The sequence below is a fragment of the Condylura cristata genome, unplaced genomic scaffold, assembly GCF_000260355.1.
Source record: "Condylura cristata isolate star-nosed mole 26May11 unplaced genomic scaffold, ConCri1.0 scaffold00014, whole genome shotgun sequence".
Lineage (NCBI taxonomy): Eukaryota > Metazoa > Chordata > Mammalia > Eulipotyphla > Talpidae > Condylura > Condylura cristata.
In genome coordinates, this window is record NW_004567115.1 from 50,661,270 (window position 1) to 50,677,823 (window position 16,554).

The window sequence follows — 16,554 nt, forward strand, 5'->3', positions numbered from 1 at the left end:
CAAATGCTTATGTTTATGTTTGATCTCCAAACTTGGCACGGACTTGGCATTATCACAGGCAGAGTTCTGGCTGCTGTACACAGGAGACACAGTCCTCCTGGGGTCTGCTCATTGTTAGTGCCTCCCTCACAACGCTCCTGTGAGCAGCTCTTGCCAGTGGTAATGGCGAGTTGGGAAGACCTGTTTGGTGTGGTCCTCTACCAGTGTTCCAAGAATTGGGAAGTTGGATATTAGTAATTACAGAGAAAGGAGAGGGGGTTGACCTTTATTGTGTATGTGAGGCAATAATTATTTCTCTATTTAGATCAGGAGACCTCTTAATTTTTTTTTTTTTAACCTTCCTGCTTTCTTGGCCTGCTCACTCCAAAAGCGAAGTTCTGTGTGCATTTTGAGATGTTATTGAAAGCGTAGGTTTGTATTCAATTTGACTACAGCCTTTGGTAATAGGGAAGATTGAAAATATAAATTCCAAAACTTAGTTCTTTTAATAGGCTCATTTGCAGAAATGGACGTTTTCTCTTTTGCTCTCTTCTGCATTTGCTCAGCAGCTTGCAGATACTCAAAAGCCTTTGCCCTTTTTGTTCTGTGTTTTTAAACGGTGGGGGTTCGTACATTAGATATGGGTGTGCCCTTTTAAAAAGTTAATTGTGAATGCATTTATGTTTGTATTTCAGAAGGCGTGTGCGGCCTTGAACATGAGTCCCACCCAGTGGGACTTCCCTGTGGAGCTATGCTGCCGGCCGATGGCGTTCGTCACTCTCACGGGCCTGGATGTGGTTTACAATGCCGTCCACCGCGCTGTCTGGGATGCTTTCTGTGCCAATCGGCGGGCCGACCGGGTCCCGATTTCTTTCAAGGTGCTCCCGGGCGACCACGAGTATCCCAAATGTAGACCCAAGGTAATGGCACTGGGACGGCCTGGGGCTCCCGCACACCCTGTGTCCTACTAGGGGTGTCCATACCTCTGTTCCTGTTGCCCAAGTTGGAAAAGCCATGAGGTCGCCCACGGAGGGTCACATAGGGAGAAGCCCCTGGGTGCTGCCAGCGGTGCTACCCTGCAGGCAAGCCCAGTAGTGGTTTGTGTTTGTAAATGTGAAGTGTTCTGGGTCTTTTGGAACCAGGCTTTCCTGTTCTCATTAAAAAAAAAAAAAAAAAAAGCGTGCATCTCCCGGAAGGCCCACAGCGTTTCTCAATTCCCGGAGTCAAGATACAGCATCCTGCAGCTCTGTGTCACGCCAGGTGGGGGCGCCACTGTGCTGGGTCCTGGAGCTGAGCCACAGGCTGCTGGTGGAAATGCAAGTCAGGCACCTTCTCTGTCTTTGGGGAGTCACGCCTAAACCCAGTTTGTTCAGTGTGGGATGAGATTCATGAAGTTCAAAACTAACTTTCAGGGTGAAAGTCACAGTGAAGACTGATCTACCTGGAAAAATAATAATTACAGCGATGTCCCTCTCAGTAATAGCTAGTACACATGTCGTGCTGACTCTCTTGCTTTGCTTCCTTAAGGAAGTTACGTGGGTTGTTAAAATCTTACAAGGTTGAACTGAGCGTCATTTAATAAGACACAAAGATCAGAATATATCACACAGGGTTTCTTGAGTCTGGGGCATTGCTTCTGAGAGATGTCTGGTCTGAATTTCCAATTGCTCTTTCTTGCACGTACAGTGCTTTTTTGAGATACAGTAGTTGCTGCTATAAAACACTTGTGTTACCATCTCAGTTTCAGAGCAAGTCCCTCTTTGATACAGCTATCATGTGTCTCTGGAAGCTGCGGCCGCCCTGCCCTCCTACCCTGCGCTTGGTTTTTATTGTGCTATTCGTGGGAAGGGGTGCCAGTGGCCCACGCAGCCCACCCCCCTTTTCTGTCTTACTCTGCACTTGGAGAGCTTCCATTTCGCTCTTAAGTGGTATTTTCTTTGAACAGCTGTCACAAGAACAGAAACTAGAATGGCAGGGAACACCAGTAGAATCTGCACGAAGAGGGGCTGTTGGCATCTAGGGCATTCGAGAGCCCTGGCACTGTTTGAGGTGCGTGGGCCCTGGCGCTGCCTTGATGGCAGCCGCAGGCTCCGGCATTGAGTCCTTCTGGCAGGGGCTGGCTCTTTGGTCTCTGTGAGCTCGAACTTCTGCTCTCCAAAATGGACGGCGGGTGTGAGGGGTCACTTAGTGCGGCCAGCACACATGAGCAGTTCTCCTGGGTTGTCACCAAATGACCGTCTTCTCTTCTGGCCCCCCCTTTTTTTTTGCAGAGGGCGTCCTACGAGTGGTACATCCCTAAAGGCATCCTGAAGACCGGCTGGATGAATAAGCACCTGAATCTCGTGCCGGCCTTGGTGGTCGTGTTCTATGAACTCGACTGGGATGAGCCTCAGTGGAAGGAAAAGCAGTCGGAGTGTGCGACCAGAGTGGAGATCGTCAGGTCGGCCCCCCCCCACGCCCCAGGGCACACGCGGGTCTCGGACTTGCGGGGAGGCCCAGTGCCAGGCAGGCGCGGGGCTCTGCAGGTAGCTGACCTCCTGTGGAACTTGTCCTGCTCCCGACAGGTGGCCTTGATCTTGATTCATATCACCTTGGGTTGGAGATGAGTTGGTCTGAATTTCCAATCGCTTTTTCTTGCATTTATAGTGGGTTTTGAGGCTGGTTAGTTGCTGGTGATAACACGTGCCTTTTCACCATTTCAGTTTCAAAACAAGTCATTCCTTTGGATGACTGTAATGTATTTCTATGAAGAAATAAGGCATGTTACAACTTTTACTAAAAATCTGTATTAAGCTTTTGCTCTTAAAGCAGATTTTTGTAGAGATTAGAAGCTTGAGGTGAGATTATATTTTTAACATGTCAATCATGGATGATGTGAGATTAAACTTTCAGTCATTTTGGTATAGGTAATTCTTTGTAGAAAAGATTTCCTGTAATCTAGGTGGGGGAGGGTTAGTTGGAATTTATCTTTTCCTCAGTTAAAGTATCATGCTTGTCATTAATTTCAAATCTGGAATCCATTATTTAAAGTTGAAATAGTTACTTAATTAACTTTATTTTCTGTTGTAGGCAAAGTTTACAGGGGAGAAACACAAAAGTTGCTGTGGTTCTGATTCAGAAGAAAACCCCTTTGCCTCCAGGTATCAAAAGATTGTTTTATACTACCAATTCTTATTATTAGGAGGCATAATTTTATAAATGTTATCTGCAGTCAGTTATGAGAAAGGTGGTATGTTCACTTTAGAAAGTACCAATAGAGGCCTCCCTGGTGGTGCAGGGTTTAAGTCTCATCGCTATCAAGCTGTCTCCAGCTACTGCAGCGTGAGTTCGATCCCGGCCAGGGAGTGACCACAGGGTGCAGCAGACCTCTCTTGTCTCCCTGCTGCTCCCTCAGCAGTAGATTTCAGTAGATCTGCTTGTTCTACTGCAACTCTGTCTTGTGAATTCTCTCACCCCCCCACCTCTGCGCCCTACTTTTTATATGCATAAATAAATAAAATAAATATTTAAATAAGTAAATAAAAAGTGATAGTGCATCAGTGTTCATTGTAAAAATTAAAACTATTAGTGCAAATTTTAAGTCTCAATCCTCCATGTACTGACTTTACCATGTCGGCTTCTGTTGTTGTTATTGCTCAGCTTATCTTCGATCTGTTTGAATCTGTTTGAAATTGTTATATTCCTTCATTTACAGAAGGGCAAAGAAAAGCTCTGTGGGCTTTCTAATTTTCTATCAATAGCTTTGGTTTCAAGTGCTCTTCTTCTACCTGCTCAGATTTTCATAGACAAAATTATTTTTTATTGCTGTGTTGATACATGAAGTATCTTAAACAGTTTGTGAAACTCCTTTCCTGCATTATTGCTTCCTTTTTCAGTTGTGCTTTTTCTAGTTTCATGGCATATCAGTTGTCATCGTTTGGGCCCAGTGGAAGATTCCAGTGTTTTCCTAACATAGGGCATGTAACTTCTGAGAACCCCCAGAGCGTTCAGGCATCCCAGGGGAAAGCGGCTTGGGTCTTTCCCCTACATCGTCACTCAGGAGGGGGAGATGTTCCTTGGGACACAGGAATCACGTTCTCTCCGTCTCTGGCCGGCGCCCACAGGCGAGGACGTCGTGGCTTCGGAGAGGGCGGCCGCCCTGTGTAACGCCTGCGAGCTCTCCGGGAAGTCGCTGTTCGTGCTGCCCCACACGGACCACCTGGTGGGTTACATCATAAGGTAAATAAGGGCTTGGACACTTCTGCCTTGATTTTTCATTAAGATTGAGAAATTGGCAGCTGAATCTCACTTGTTAAAAAAATTCTTTTTTATAGAGAAAAGTGTTAGCTGTGCAGAGGCTGTGAGATAACAGTGAGGCGCCTCAGCGGCCCCTTCGCTCTGTCCGCTTCTTGGTCACCCGTCCCAACAGCTCGCCAAGTTCCGTCCCAAAAGTGTGTCTCTGAGTGTGTCTGCGTTCATGAAGGGAGCGATCCGCGTGCAGGGCGTCGCCCAGCCCCTTGGCAGAGCGCCTCGCCCCCCTCCCTGCTCCTGACCTTTCTCCTTTGTGTCTCACGTTTCCCTGGCACTTTCCAGTATTAGCTGTAGGTCCTGTGCGTTTTGTCATCTTTTTTTTTTTTTTTTAAAGATTTACTTATGCACACAGAACTGGGGTACAGGTCAGAGGTGCAGGGGGTAGTGAGAGATTCACCAGAGACAAAGTGGGGAGCAGAACAGGCAGATGGATGAAGCACACTGCTGAGGGGAGCAGCGGGGAGACAGGAGAGGCCTGCCGCGCCATGTGGGTCAGCCTGGGGCGGGGATCCAACTCGCCCAAAGCGGCTGTGGTGGCTGTGGCCAGCTTGCTGTGCTGCGCAGCGCTTCAATCTCCAGGGAGGGCCACATTTTGTCATTTGATGTCATTTTTGCCCTTTCACAGAAGGGTGTCTCCATGTCTGGCCTGTTTGTTGATACACTGCTATATATTTTTAAGGCGCTAAGCCCCACCCTATTGCGAGTCTTTCATAAATCCTTTCTTAAAAGCTCTCCTGGCCCTCTCTGGTGGCGCAGCGTGTTAAAGCACAGCACTGAGACTCTAAAGCCACTTCCGCATGAGTTCAATTCCCGCCTGCCCTGGAGGTGACCACAGGGCGCGGCAGACCTCTCCTGACCCGCCCGCTGCTCCCCTCAGCAGTGTACTTCATAGATCTGCCTGTTCTGTTCCCCACTCTCTCTCTGGTGAAGCTTCTCACCGCCCCTGAGCCTCTGGCCTGCACCCCAGTTCTGTATGCACAAATAAATCTTTAAAAAAAAAAAAAAAAAAGCTCTCCGAGCGACTGACCCATCAGCAGCAGCGGATGAGCGTGCCTGGGCCTGGGGGGCGGGGGGTGGCCAAGGCAGCACCTGAAGGTGTGGGGTAACGTACTGAGGCGCTTGACTGTGACCTTGGCGCGGCGAGCGGAGGGGAGTCTGTGTCAGCGTCTGAGCGGGTAGGGCCGTGGCGCCCCCGGCCGCCCTTGCTCGCCCCTGGCCTCCAGAGCATCTCTGCGTGTTGACGACGTGCCGTGCGGTGGCCATCACTGGGTTGACGCGCCAGGATGTGTCGAAGCTTCTCTGAAGTGTTGAGGAGTGGTGATGGGGATTTGTTTTATGTATTTTTCAACTGGTTATTTGTTGCTTAAAAAAAAAAAATACAGCCCTACAGTCTGGAGCTGGAGAGCGTGACTTGGGTGTGGGTGCAGCACGCACCAGACAGGTGCGTCCTGAGACTCCAAGCCAGAGAAAGCGGAAAAGATTAAGTTTGGCAACACTGACCCTGTATCCAGGGTTGCTCCTGTCGCTATTTGCGTGTTATTGTTAAAGGGAAGAAAGGAATTTTTGTATGGTTTGAGTTTCGGAGAAATAGTGGGATGGGCCAGGCCTGCTTCCCTCAGTTCTCTGGGGGAAGCAGAACTGCTCAGCAGCTGTCGCCCCTCTGAATACACAGCCACCCTGGAAGCTAAAGCCACGTTTATCGCCAACTTTCCTGACAACATCTAGATTAAAAATACTGTCAGGAAATTTGTTTTCACAGTTTTGTAATCATTGAGCATAATAAAGGCTTTCATGGCTATCTCAAGTTCACACATCTTGTCAGCGCCTATTGCCAGCTATTCGGAGTACTTGGGAGTTCAGCTTAGGGGAACAGTCTTTGGAGCTATATGGGTCAAAGCTGGAATCAAGTTTTAATTACTTTCACATTTAAAAAACTCGATCTCAAAGTGGAAAACTTTTCTTAACTTAGAAAATATACCTGGTTTTTAAAGTCTTGACTTAGACGTTTTATTTTTTTCCTTTACATTAATTCCTCAGATGTTTTTCACCCTTCAAATTCAGTTTCAAAATTCGCTTCATTCTGAGGGGAAGACGCCTTCACGGCCAGCTTGCACCCGCCCTGCTCACACTCAGTGCCTTGCCCGCAGGCTGCCCCGGGCTGCCCTCCACAGCACGAGCTCTCAGTCAGTTATTCTCTCAGGGTGGCGGGTGAGGCAGGATTTAAGTCGTGCAGATGTTTTCGCCTCATTTGCCAAATGATGCTTTGGTCCCTTTCTATTGGTTTTCTTATGCTTTAAGCCTTGGTATTCAACTCGCAAAAACAGTCGTATCATATGTCTGTTGCCTTCAGATGGCTTTTGAAACTATAAAATAATGAGACGGAGATAATTTTAGAAACTAGCTAGGTTTTGTAAATAGCAGTTATTTCTTGTACTGTGAATAATTCTAGGCGGGTCGCTAGAATCGCAGGTCATATGCAGCTTTCATTTTTAATTTCAGTCATTCTGTAGACTAGGCGTTGTCTCTGTCAGGATTTTACCCTCAAGTCTTACAAAAGTGATTCTTGAAAACCAGTCAATTTAAGGTAGCTGTAGTGTTTGAATGTGTGTTTTTTTTTTTTAACAGATTAGAAAATGCATTCTATGAGCATGCACAGACCTACTACTACACCGAGATCAGGAGAGTGAAATCTCACAAGGAATTTTTGAATAAAACAACACACCAGGTGTGTGCTTCGCCAAACGGGAGTGGCACATTCTGGAGCATGTCGTCGTCACTGGGGCTCGGGGGAGTAAGCGTTGTCACACTTTGATGTTTCTCCGTGACATTAATGCTCTTTACAGCTTTTTAAAAAGCTTTAAAAAGCTCATCTATACATTTTCCCTTAAGGTTTTCAAAGATAGATTTTTATAGACTTCTTAACTATAAGCTTCTTTGTGGAAGTAATTCTTGAATTTTAATTTTGAGTGTTTTCCTTCTTTCATGTCACCTTTGAGTAAACATTATAAATTTCTTATTTTTCAGGTAATGTTTGTAATGATGGTATGTTTTTCCTGTTGCTTTTTTCAGCTTTTATTTGTTAGGCATCAGTTCAAAATAGCTTTCTTCAGTGAGTTGAAGCAAGATACACAAAACGCTCTGAAGTAAGTTTCTAACACTGAATTTTTCTTCACGTTAACCATCTCAGCCAAACTGTTTTCTTATAAAATGTCTGTGTTGGTTATATTCAGGGATATAGTGTATACTTTAGTTTGTCTAGAGTTAATGGAATGTTTTGAGATTAAAGAGTCTGGAAGTAAATTGCATAGTATCGTAAAGGTTTCTGGTCTAGTTTAATTGAACTTCATCTGAGGGAATAGAATTTTAAATTCTTCTATCTTATTTTGCAGATTTCCTTATTTACATATTTCATAAAATCCTTATGGGGTGACATTTTCCAAAGCTTTCCATGAAACATTATCTCGGCCAGGCCCGGAACCTTGAAAGATTATTTAATATTTCAGCTTGTCAGCCTGTCGGTAGCGTCCCTGTGTGCTCTCCTGTAGCGCTCAAAAGTAGTTCTGGATGTGTCGGCAGCAGTGAAACGTTTTGTTCCTTTGCTTTTACTAATCACAGTTTGAGCAGAATTGCTCTTTCTGGCTGTGACTCATTTTCTGATCGACTGTGGCATATGACACAGCGATAATGACAGGTGTGTGCCCCACAGTGAGGAGAGGCGAAGGGAGAAACGTAAATAAATAAAAAGAGCTCTGTTGTTCCGAGGAATAGTGCAGAAATTTTTTGTTTTTATGGAAGTGCTGAGCATCAAATTTTGTCCTCTGAATCTCAGCGTTTCATGTAAGTGTAGCTGACTTAACGCAGTTCATTTTTTTTTTTTGTTCCTAGACTTTATTTTATAAGTTTATTTTTACATCATTTTGTACTTTTTTTTTTTCCAATCTCAATTGTAATCCCCGCGCGTTTCCTATCACCAAGTCACCCGGTTGCCATCCCCATAATCCCGTGCACTTCCCTCCCCACCCCTCCATTTTTGATCCCATTCCCCACTCCACCCCCACAAAATGTCTCTGGTATATGGTTGTTCATTATTCTTGTTATTTTCTCGCCTGGTCCATTATACTCCTGCTATGAGTGAAACCATCTGGTATTTTTCTTTCTCTTTCTGGCTTCTCTCACTGAGCATGATCTTTTCCAGCTCCATCCAAGTTGCTGCAAAAGACATGTGTTTCTCTTTTTTGGTTGCTGAGTAATATTCTATGGTGTCTATGTACCACATCTTTTTTATCCAGTCATCTACTTTTGGGCATTTGGGCTGCTTCCATGTTTTCCCAATTGTAAATAAAGCAGCAATAAACATGGGGGTACAGGTATCTTTTTCAATCAGTGTTTTTGTGTCTTTTGGGTAGATCCCTAGGAGTGGGATTGCTGGGTCGTAGGGAAGCTCCGTGTTTAGCAGTTTGAGGAACCTCCATGCAGTTTTCCATAGTGGTTGTACTAGTTTGCATTCCCACCAGCAGTGCAGGAGAGTTCCTTTTTCTCCACATCCTCGCCAACATTTGTTGCTGCTAGTGTAACGCCATTCATTTTTAACTGCCGGTGTTAACTTGAAAACTTTCAGTTTCTGTGTAAAATTACTTCTAGAAAGAAACTTTTTAGCCAGAGAAGTTAAGAACAGTACTTTTCTTTGGAGAAGACTAAGGCGATCCTCCCCTCCCCCGGGGCCCTGCCCGGCTCTCCTTAGCAGTCTCTCGGTGGCCCTGGCCTCCTGCCGGTCTGGTGCCTCCGCCTCAGCTGTGATACGCTCGGGCTCGGGAACTGTTGCCCTGCGCTCTGTCTTACAGCACCGTTGTGGCTCATAGCGCTCCTGTTAGCTCAAGAAGTTGCCCGATGATGCTTCGGAAAATACTTTTATACAGGCTGCTATTTTTCAGCATAATTCTGGACAAACACTTTAATTTTTCAATGTCATCTTTTTAAGGTTTATTTTTTATTTATTTATGTATACCAGAGTTGGGGTCTAGGCCAGAGGTATGGAGCGGTGAGAGGTTCACCAGGGACGAGGTGGGGAGCAACAGAACAGATGGAGCTCCTGAAATTCTGCCGAGGGGACGGCGGGGAGACAGGAAAGGTGTGCTGTGCCCTCTGGGTCAGCTCCCTGGCTGGGGATGGAACTCAGGCCGCAGTGGCTGGCATTAGCGCCATAGCACTGGGACTTTAAACCCTGTGCCACCAGGGAGGCTCTCAGCTTATGATCAGTCAGTATTAATGACTGAGAGAACCATGTATGTGTGATGGCAGCATATACATACATATATATATATTTATGCATGTATATATGTATATATGCCTATATATCAATTTTTTAGGAAAGTAGAGATAAGTTGAGCTGTTGAATGCTAAGAAATGTCGAATTAATATTGTCTCTCATTTCTAATAATTTTGCTCTTAGGAATCTTCTTAAATTTTCTGTTATAATTAACCTACTTCCCATGTTTATATTAGGAATTACAGGATCGCTTACACTCTTGTACATGAATTAAGAGCTCATGAAACAAATATTCTGGAAATCAAGACTATGGCAGGATTTATAAACTACAAGGTAATAGTTCTGCTTCTAAGTAACAAGAATTTGTCTTTCAATATTAGATTATCTTCTAAATTTTAAAAATCAGAATTACTCTGAAAAATGAAGTTTTGGTTACTTTTGCTCCGTAAGTGCTCTTCAAGGAGTGTGCTCGTTCTTTGACTTATGGGTCCCAGGGTTTTCATTTAGAGTAGGTTTGTTTATATAAAGTTCATTTCAGAGCGTCTTTTGTAGTGGGAACAGGGATGAGGGGAAGAAAGCACCCACTTTATGGGCACAGCTCCAAGAAAGGAGTATGTGTTTTCTCTCTAGAGGAGCTGTTCATGCCTAATCCTTGAGCATTATAAGGTGGTAAGGTAGGAATGTACACCCCCGAAGACGGGAAAGCTGTTTGTGTTTCCTTCAGTCTATGCACACTCATCTCTTAAAGATGCTTGGCGCTGGTTGGTGACTTGAGGGCAGATAGACACGTTGAGTGATTGTTGGTTTACGTTGGGACTGCTGCTGTAGAGATTATTTTTGCAGGGACTGACGCATGCAAAGTTAATCTTCTCTGTGACCTAGCAATTCTGTTTCAGGAAATTCATCCAGCATCTGTGCTGAGACTTGCACTCCTCATAAGTAGGGTGTTCAGTGTGGCTTGTGATAGGAAGAGATTGGAAACAACACAGATATAAGCGACTGGCCAGTAGAAATGTAATTGCAGACGATGGAATATCACATGGCTACTAAGAATGAAGCACCTCCGTGTTCCTGATACGGAGTGCTGCTAAGATCAGCTGTTAGGTGAAAAAAGGAAGGCGTGCGTGGCCTGTTTGTGCGACACTATACAAAAACGACGGTATGCATATAAATTCACAGGCCGCTAGCCTGTGCTTGGTCTGTGTTTGGAAACACGCACCAGGAGCTGCTTGCTTCTGGGATAAGGCGTTGGACGACTGGAGGCTAGGATGGAAGAGCGCCTTGACTTTCCGTGGATGCCTTTGTCACTTAAAAATAAACGGTAGTAAACAGATGGAAATAAAATTTAAACTTTGTTTCTTCCGTTTATACTTTGCCCTGCAAACATGTAGTTATTATTGTTTTAAAATATCATCCAAACAAGTTTTCAGGAATTTCTGTAGTCCTTGATTGATATGGAGACTACTGTTCTCTAATTGTGTGACAGAAAGTCTTTTAGCTTATGACAATTCTAAACATAAAAGTTCACCTGCCCTTTGTCAGGAGATATTTTATAGTAGCTCATCTTGGCATGCACTGAGTGTAATATTTTTAATTCCATATTTTTACAAAGTTTTCCTAATATATAGAAGAAGCTCAGTACAAATCCTGTTTCACTTCTACCAGAGGGGCCTGCTTTTAGCGTGGCCATTACTATTCTGATGGAGAAAGTGGAAAAAACCCGGAACTTACTCTCAGCTTTTATGCCGTCATGGCGCGTGCCTGCGGATTCTGATCCCCTCTGTAGCGGCCCTCCTGTGCCTTCCGCAGGTCTGTCGGCTGTGTTTTCAGCACAATACCCCGCTGGACGCGATCGCGCAGTTCCGAAAACACATCGACTTGTGCAAGAAAAAAATTGGAAGTGCAGAGCTGGCTTTCGAGCACGCTGCGTGGATGTCCAAACAGTAGGTCGTGGCTGTGCGCGGAGAGTGTCGCTTTTACAGGTGCTGGGGGTTGCGGGCATGGATTGGCGAGGACTTTGCCTCTAAACTGCACTGAGACTTCTGTCAGTAAGTAGTTTTGAGTGATGTAGGTTAGGGGTCAGGCTAGGGTTGCAGTTACTATGTTTTCAGTAACAGGAGACACTGCTTTACAGACTTTGGATGCAGGTGAGTTTATGCTGCCGTTTCTGTGCTCAGCACACATGCACTGGATTTCCGCCTGCTCTGAAACTGAGTGTATGGTAGCGAGTGAGAGAGTGTCTGCCGTCAGGGAACCCACCATGTGAGACTGGTGTTTGAAAATGACTGAGGTGAAACTGCAGAAATGTGGGTGTAGTTAAGTGGCGGGAACTATACAAACATGCTTGGGTACATTTATACAGACTTGCAGGTACAGGAGAGTTGAGTTCAATACAGAATTTCTCTGGAACCTACAATTAGTGATGTGTTCATGTTCACAGAGAAATCACAGTAGCAGATACTGACCAGTGGCATTATCTTAACACCGTCTACTGAGTTTATGACTCCGGGGTCACTAGTGATTAGCAGGCAACCTGTTCTTTCTCATCCTTTTTTTTTTTTTTTTTAAATTTATTTATTTGTGCATACAGAACTGGGGTACAGGCCTGAGACTCAGGGGCGGTGAGAGGCTTCACCAGAGACAGAGCGGGGAACAGAACAGGCAGATCAACGAAGTACACTGCTGAGGGGAGCAGCGGGCGGTCAGGAGAGGTCTGCCACACCATGTGCTCACCTCCAGGGCAGGCAGGAATCGAACTCATGCAGAAGCGGCTTTAGATTCTCAATGCTGTGCTTTAACCCGCTGCACCACCAGGGAGGGCCTCTTTCTCATCCTTTTTCATGTCCTGATTTTTTTTATTTCCTTTAAGATTCCAGGCCTTTGGCGATTTGTTTGACGAAGCTATTAAGTTAGGGTTGACAGCTATCCAGACTCAGAACCCTGGTTTCTATTACCAGCAGGCAGCATACTACGCCCAGGAGCGGAAAGAACTTGCAAAAACCCTCTGCAGCCATGAAGTGAGTTCTCGACTCTTGTCTTATCTGCGTTTAGGAAGCTTATTAACTAGCTCTTGAAAGGAGAGAAGTTTGATGGATAGCGGTACTGTTTTCTGAACCTTTGCATAGAACCAGTTTTTATCTTTTCTGTTTTGCGGAATTGTGACTTTCAGCTGTAGCCTGAGTATGCCACTGCCACGGAACTGACTGGTGGTTGGTAATTCAGGACACCAGAGCCCTAGACGGGGGCAGAGCACTTTCACGTGAAAGCCGTAGTTCAGTGCGCGCTGCGCGGTGAGTCCGCCTCCTCTGGAGGGAGGCCAGCCTGAGAGGAGAGCAGCAGGCCTCCCTCGCCCTGCGTTGCCCTCTGGGAGCAGCTCTCATGGAGGTGCCTGAGGCATGGCATTAGTGGCTCAGTGGCTTGGCCTTCACAGTTGAACTTCCCCCTTCCTTGGAAGGTTACAGACACCTCTTTTCTCCTTATGCACATACACACCTGCTTACACTCATGTCCTCACATCGCTTCACGTAGGAGCTGCACTGTTCTCTGAAGGTAGGTGAGTATTACGTGCACGCTAGTGCTTTAAACGTAGGGATTTCCCCCCCTTACATCATGATATAATTAGACTATTTTTCTACTGTGTTACTTACATGTGACTTATAACTTCAGTGTATGTTTTATATTTTAAAAGGCTGCCCTATCTTAGTTTGCACACAGTATTTTAAAGGTGATTAAAACTAGATTTTATAAGCGCCAGGAAACACATTAATAGATACCACTTGTTGGAATTGAAATTTCAGAAGCCTCCACCTATTTTGACCTGGAATTTCATTTTCAGGAAAAACCTAAAGCAGATAAGAGAGCCTTAGAGCTAAGTACAGCATTTATTTATGACGTTTTCTTTGAGCTTTATTAATTGTAGTGTAAAGTAGAAATAATGAGGTGAACGACTATCAGGAGTTTGTTAAAAGGGCGCAGCAGGCGCCGTGGGAAATGAGGCCGCGGGGAGCATGGCGGAAATGCGCACGGTGTGTCGGGGTCGCTGCACCGGGCACACGTCCTCGTCGGTCTGCAGAGTGACCTGTTCCCCTAGCGTGGGAGGGGTGTCGGTAACGAAAACTGTCACCCTTTTCCTTTTGGGCGTTTTCTGCACTTTTCCCAATGTACAGGTTTGAAAGGGGAAGCATTTCAAGAAAGAGGCCGCGGAATGCCTGGTGCTGAGACGCTCCCTCGCCCGCCCAGAGGCAGGAGTTAGTCCTGCAGCGATAAAGAGGAGAGTGCGTTGCTTTCATGCACACCAAAAACGCTCTCCTGTCAAGTAAACATGAAACGTATTGTGTCGTGCATTCCTGCTGGCGTACAGCGACGGCGAAAAGCAAAGCCTAGAGGAGCCTTAGAAGCACCTGGGCGCGCCCCACTTTTGTGTGCGAGGCCACCTAAATATGAGTGCGACGTTTTAGTTTATGTGAAAATGTAGTTTGTTAAAGTGTTTACAACGTCGGTATTTGAATGCATTTGGTCTTTGTGGTTACAAAAACTTTGGTTCTGTCAAAGATGGAGGGAGAGTTGGTTTGCGATGGGCACGTGAACTCTTACTTTGGGTTGTGTTTTCATTTACAGGCGTCTGTAACGTATCCCAGCCCTGATCCCTTAGAAACACAAACAGGCGTTCTTAACTTTTACGGACAAAGGTCATGGCGGCAAGGAATACTAAGTAAATAATTTTCCCTCCTCCCTTTTCTCTAACTTCAAAAGCAGAGATTGCTCTGGTATTTCTCCATTGGTGGCGTTAGGTGTGAGAAGTTACATTGAGATCAAAGTGTGGCTTTTAAGCCTTGGGTTTAAAGATTTTCTGCTTTAATTTGTAGAATGTTTGATTTCCCAAATCTTAGAATAAGTCATGAACTTAATTACAGACACGCGTGCCATGAAGGCACGGAGCAGCTGTTGTCTAACACAACTGCGAAGCTCCTCTGGTCTGTTTCTGTATTCTAGTTCCAGTTTGCTTTAACTCTGTCTGGTGACTGACATTTTCCAATGGCACTAACCAGAGTCACCTTCAAGCTCATTTCTCCACGCCCTTCCTGTGTTTATTCAGTTATTTGAGTCACTTCTTAATGTCCGGGCTGGTGGGAGAACTCTTCCGGTGGCGATGCCACTTGGCCAAAGAATTTTGCGTTCAGCACTGTTCTCTGCAGAACAGAGGTCACAGAAAAGCGGCCCTGCTCATACAGCGGTGTCCTAGAGCCTTAGAAGTCTAGAATGTCCAAGAGTCTTAAGTAGCTACATGAAAGTAAAGGACTCGAGGAGTGTCCACACCCAGTGTCCCGAGAGCCTCGTGCTCACTGAGCATCTGAATGGGCTGCGTCGTGTCTGCAGGTTTCGATCTCTCCGACCCCGACAAGGAGAAGGTGGGCATTCTCGCCATTCAGCTGCGGGAGAGAAGTGTCGTTCACTCTGTAAGTTCTTTCTTCTTCGCAGTATGTAAGCGTTTTGTGGGTTGGAGGGAATCGTGAGATGATTTTTTTCACACTCTTTCTCTTCCTCACAGGAAATAATAATCACTCTTCTGAGCAATGCTGTTGCACAATTTAAGAAGTACAAGTGTCCCAGAATGAAAAGTCAGCTAAGTAGGTGCCTGGCTCGCTGTGGTCGCCTGCCCTCGAGGCATTTGAAGTTGCGTGTATAACATGCTTTTTCTTTTACAGTGGTTCAGATGGGCGAGGAGTATTATTATGCAAAGGATTATACCAAAGCTTTGAAGTGAGTCCTGTTCACGATTCTTACAGGCATTCTGATTGCCTTGCTGCAAAATTAGGCCTCATATTGGTACTGCAGGATCGATTGTTCCTCACAGTTGCTTCTACTTCAATTAAATTCCATTTTGGTATTATTTTTCTCTGCTTCCGTCTGCTAGGACTGTCCTCTTCTAAGTCTCAGGGAAACCATGTCTGTAGCTAGTGTGGAGTCTCTCTTAAACGCTCACAGTTAGACTTTTCCGGGGTTTATATGGCGCAGGGAGAGTGTGTTCCTCCCTCTCCGGGAAGCCGCTCACACCCTGGCCCACAGGTTGCTGGACTACGTGATGTGTGACTACCGCAGCGAAGGCTGGTGGATGCTACTCACGTCCATCCTGACCACGGCTCTCCAGTGCTCCTACCTCATGGCCCAGCTGAAAGATTACATCACTTACTCCTTGGAACTCCTCGGAAGAGGTAGCTCGATACTCTTTGAGTCAAATTCTGAATCTCTGAAATTACTTGCCATCCATAAGCCACTCAAAAGTGGAGGGATGATCTGTTTGCAAGTATTTGGTGGTGTTTTTTTTTTATTTTAATTTTATTTATTTTTAAAGATTTATTAATTTATTCATATAGAACTGGGGTACAGGCCAGAGATGCGGAGGGTGAGAGGATTCACCAGAGACAGAGTGGGGAGCAGAACAGGCAGATCGACGAAGTACACTGCTGAGGGGAGCGGCGGGCAGGTCAGGAGAGGTCTGCCGCGCCATGTGGAGCTCCTCTGGGGCAGGCGGGGATCGAACTCATGAGGTAGTGGCTTAAGCTTCTTAGTGCTGTGCTTTAACCCGCTGTGCCACCAGGGAGGGCCTTTGGTGGTATTTTACTGAGTCCTTGCCAAGTGAATACTTTCATAGAGCTGCTGCCTTGAAGTCAAGCAGACACTATCCTTAGAAAGCCATGCTAGTTGATAACTTTCTGGAATCATGTTTACCCATCTTAGAAGAGATACTCATTCTACACCGTTTTAATACCTCCAGTGGGGGAACAGATCTTACTGTCTTGTCTTAGAAAGTTCTAATATTTTTCCTTCTTCATATTAGCTTCAACTCTGAAGGATGACCAGAAATCTCGGATTGAAAAGAACCTCATCAACGTTTTGATGGTAGGTTGGCTTTATGGCTGTAAACTGTCCCAGGGACCGCACACCCCGACCTGTGTGTGTGTTTCTGTGCTGTATTTCTCATGCCTAGTTGACTGGATGTTTAATTCTGTCTTGGTGCA

General features: G+C 45.6%; 1 protein-coding gene across 2 annotated transcripts in view; it reads left to right on the forward strand.

The window, feature by feature from the left end:
* The window catches only part of TRAPPC11 (trafficking protein particle complex 11), a 35,008-nt gene that overhangs the window by 2,171 nt on the left and 16,283 nt on the right, over positions 1 to 16,554 (forward strand). The window contains exons 2-16 of one of the 2 annotated variants that reach the window (XM_012724880.1): positions 675 to 899; positions 2,250 to 2,419; positions 3,049 to 3,119; positions 4,083 to 4,197; positions 6,895 to 6,994; positions 7,339 to 7,412; positions 9,772 to 9,868; positions 11,345 to 11,478; positions 12,405 to 12,552; positions 14,153 to 14,246; positions 14,912 to 14,991; positions 15,084 to 15,162; positions 15,241 to 15,295; positions 15,602 to 15,747; positions 16,374 to 16,435. In XM_012724880.1, coding sequence (XP_012580334.1) covers positions 696 to 899; positions 2,250 to 2,419; positions 3,049 to 3,119; positions 4,083 to 4,197; positions 6,895 to 6,994; positions 7,339 to 7,412; positions 9,772 to 9,868; positions 11,345 to 11,478; positions 12,405 to 12,552; positions 14,153 to 14,246; positions 14,912 to 14,991; positions 15,084 to 15,162; positions 15,241 to 15,295; positions 15,602 to 15,747; positions 16,374 to 16,435 — 1,629 coding nt within the window. In that variant the 5' untranslated portion in view covers positions 675 to 695. The remainder of the gene's footprint in view (positions 1 to 674; positions 900 to 2,249; positions 2,420 to 3,048; positions 3,120 to 4,082; positions 4,198 to 6,894; positions 6,995 to 7,338; positions 7,413 to 9,771; positions 9,869 to 11,344; positions 11,479 to 12,404; positions 12,553 to 14,152; positions 14,247 to 14,911; positions 14,992 to 15,083; positions 15,163 to 15,240; positions 15,296 to 15,601; positions 15,748 to 16,373; positions 16,436 to 16,554) is intronic. The other variant, XM_004682418.2, reaches the window with a different exon arrangement.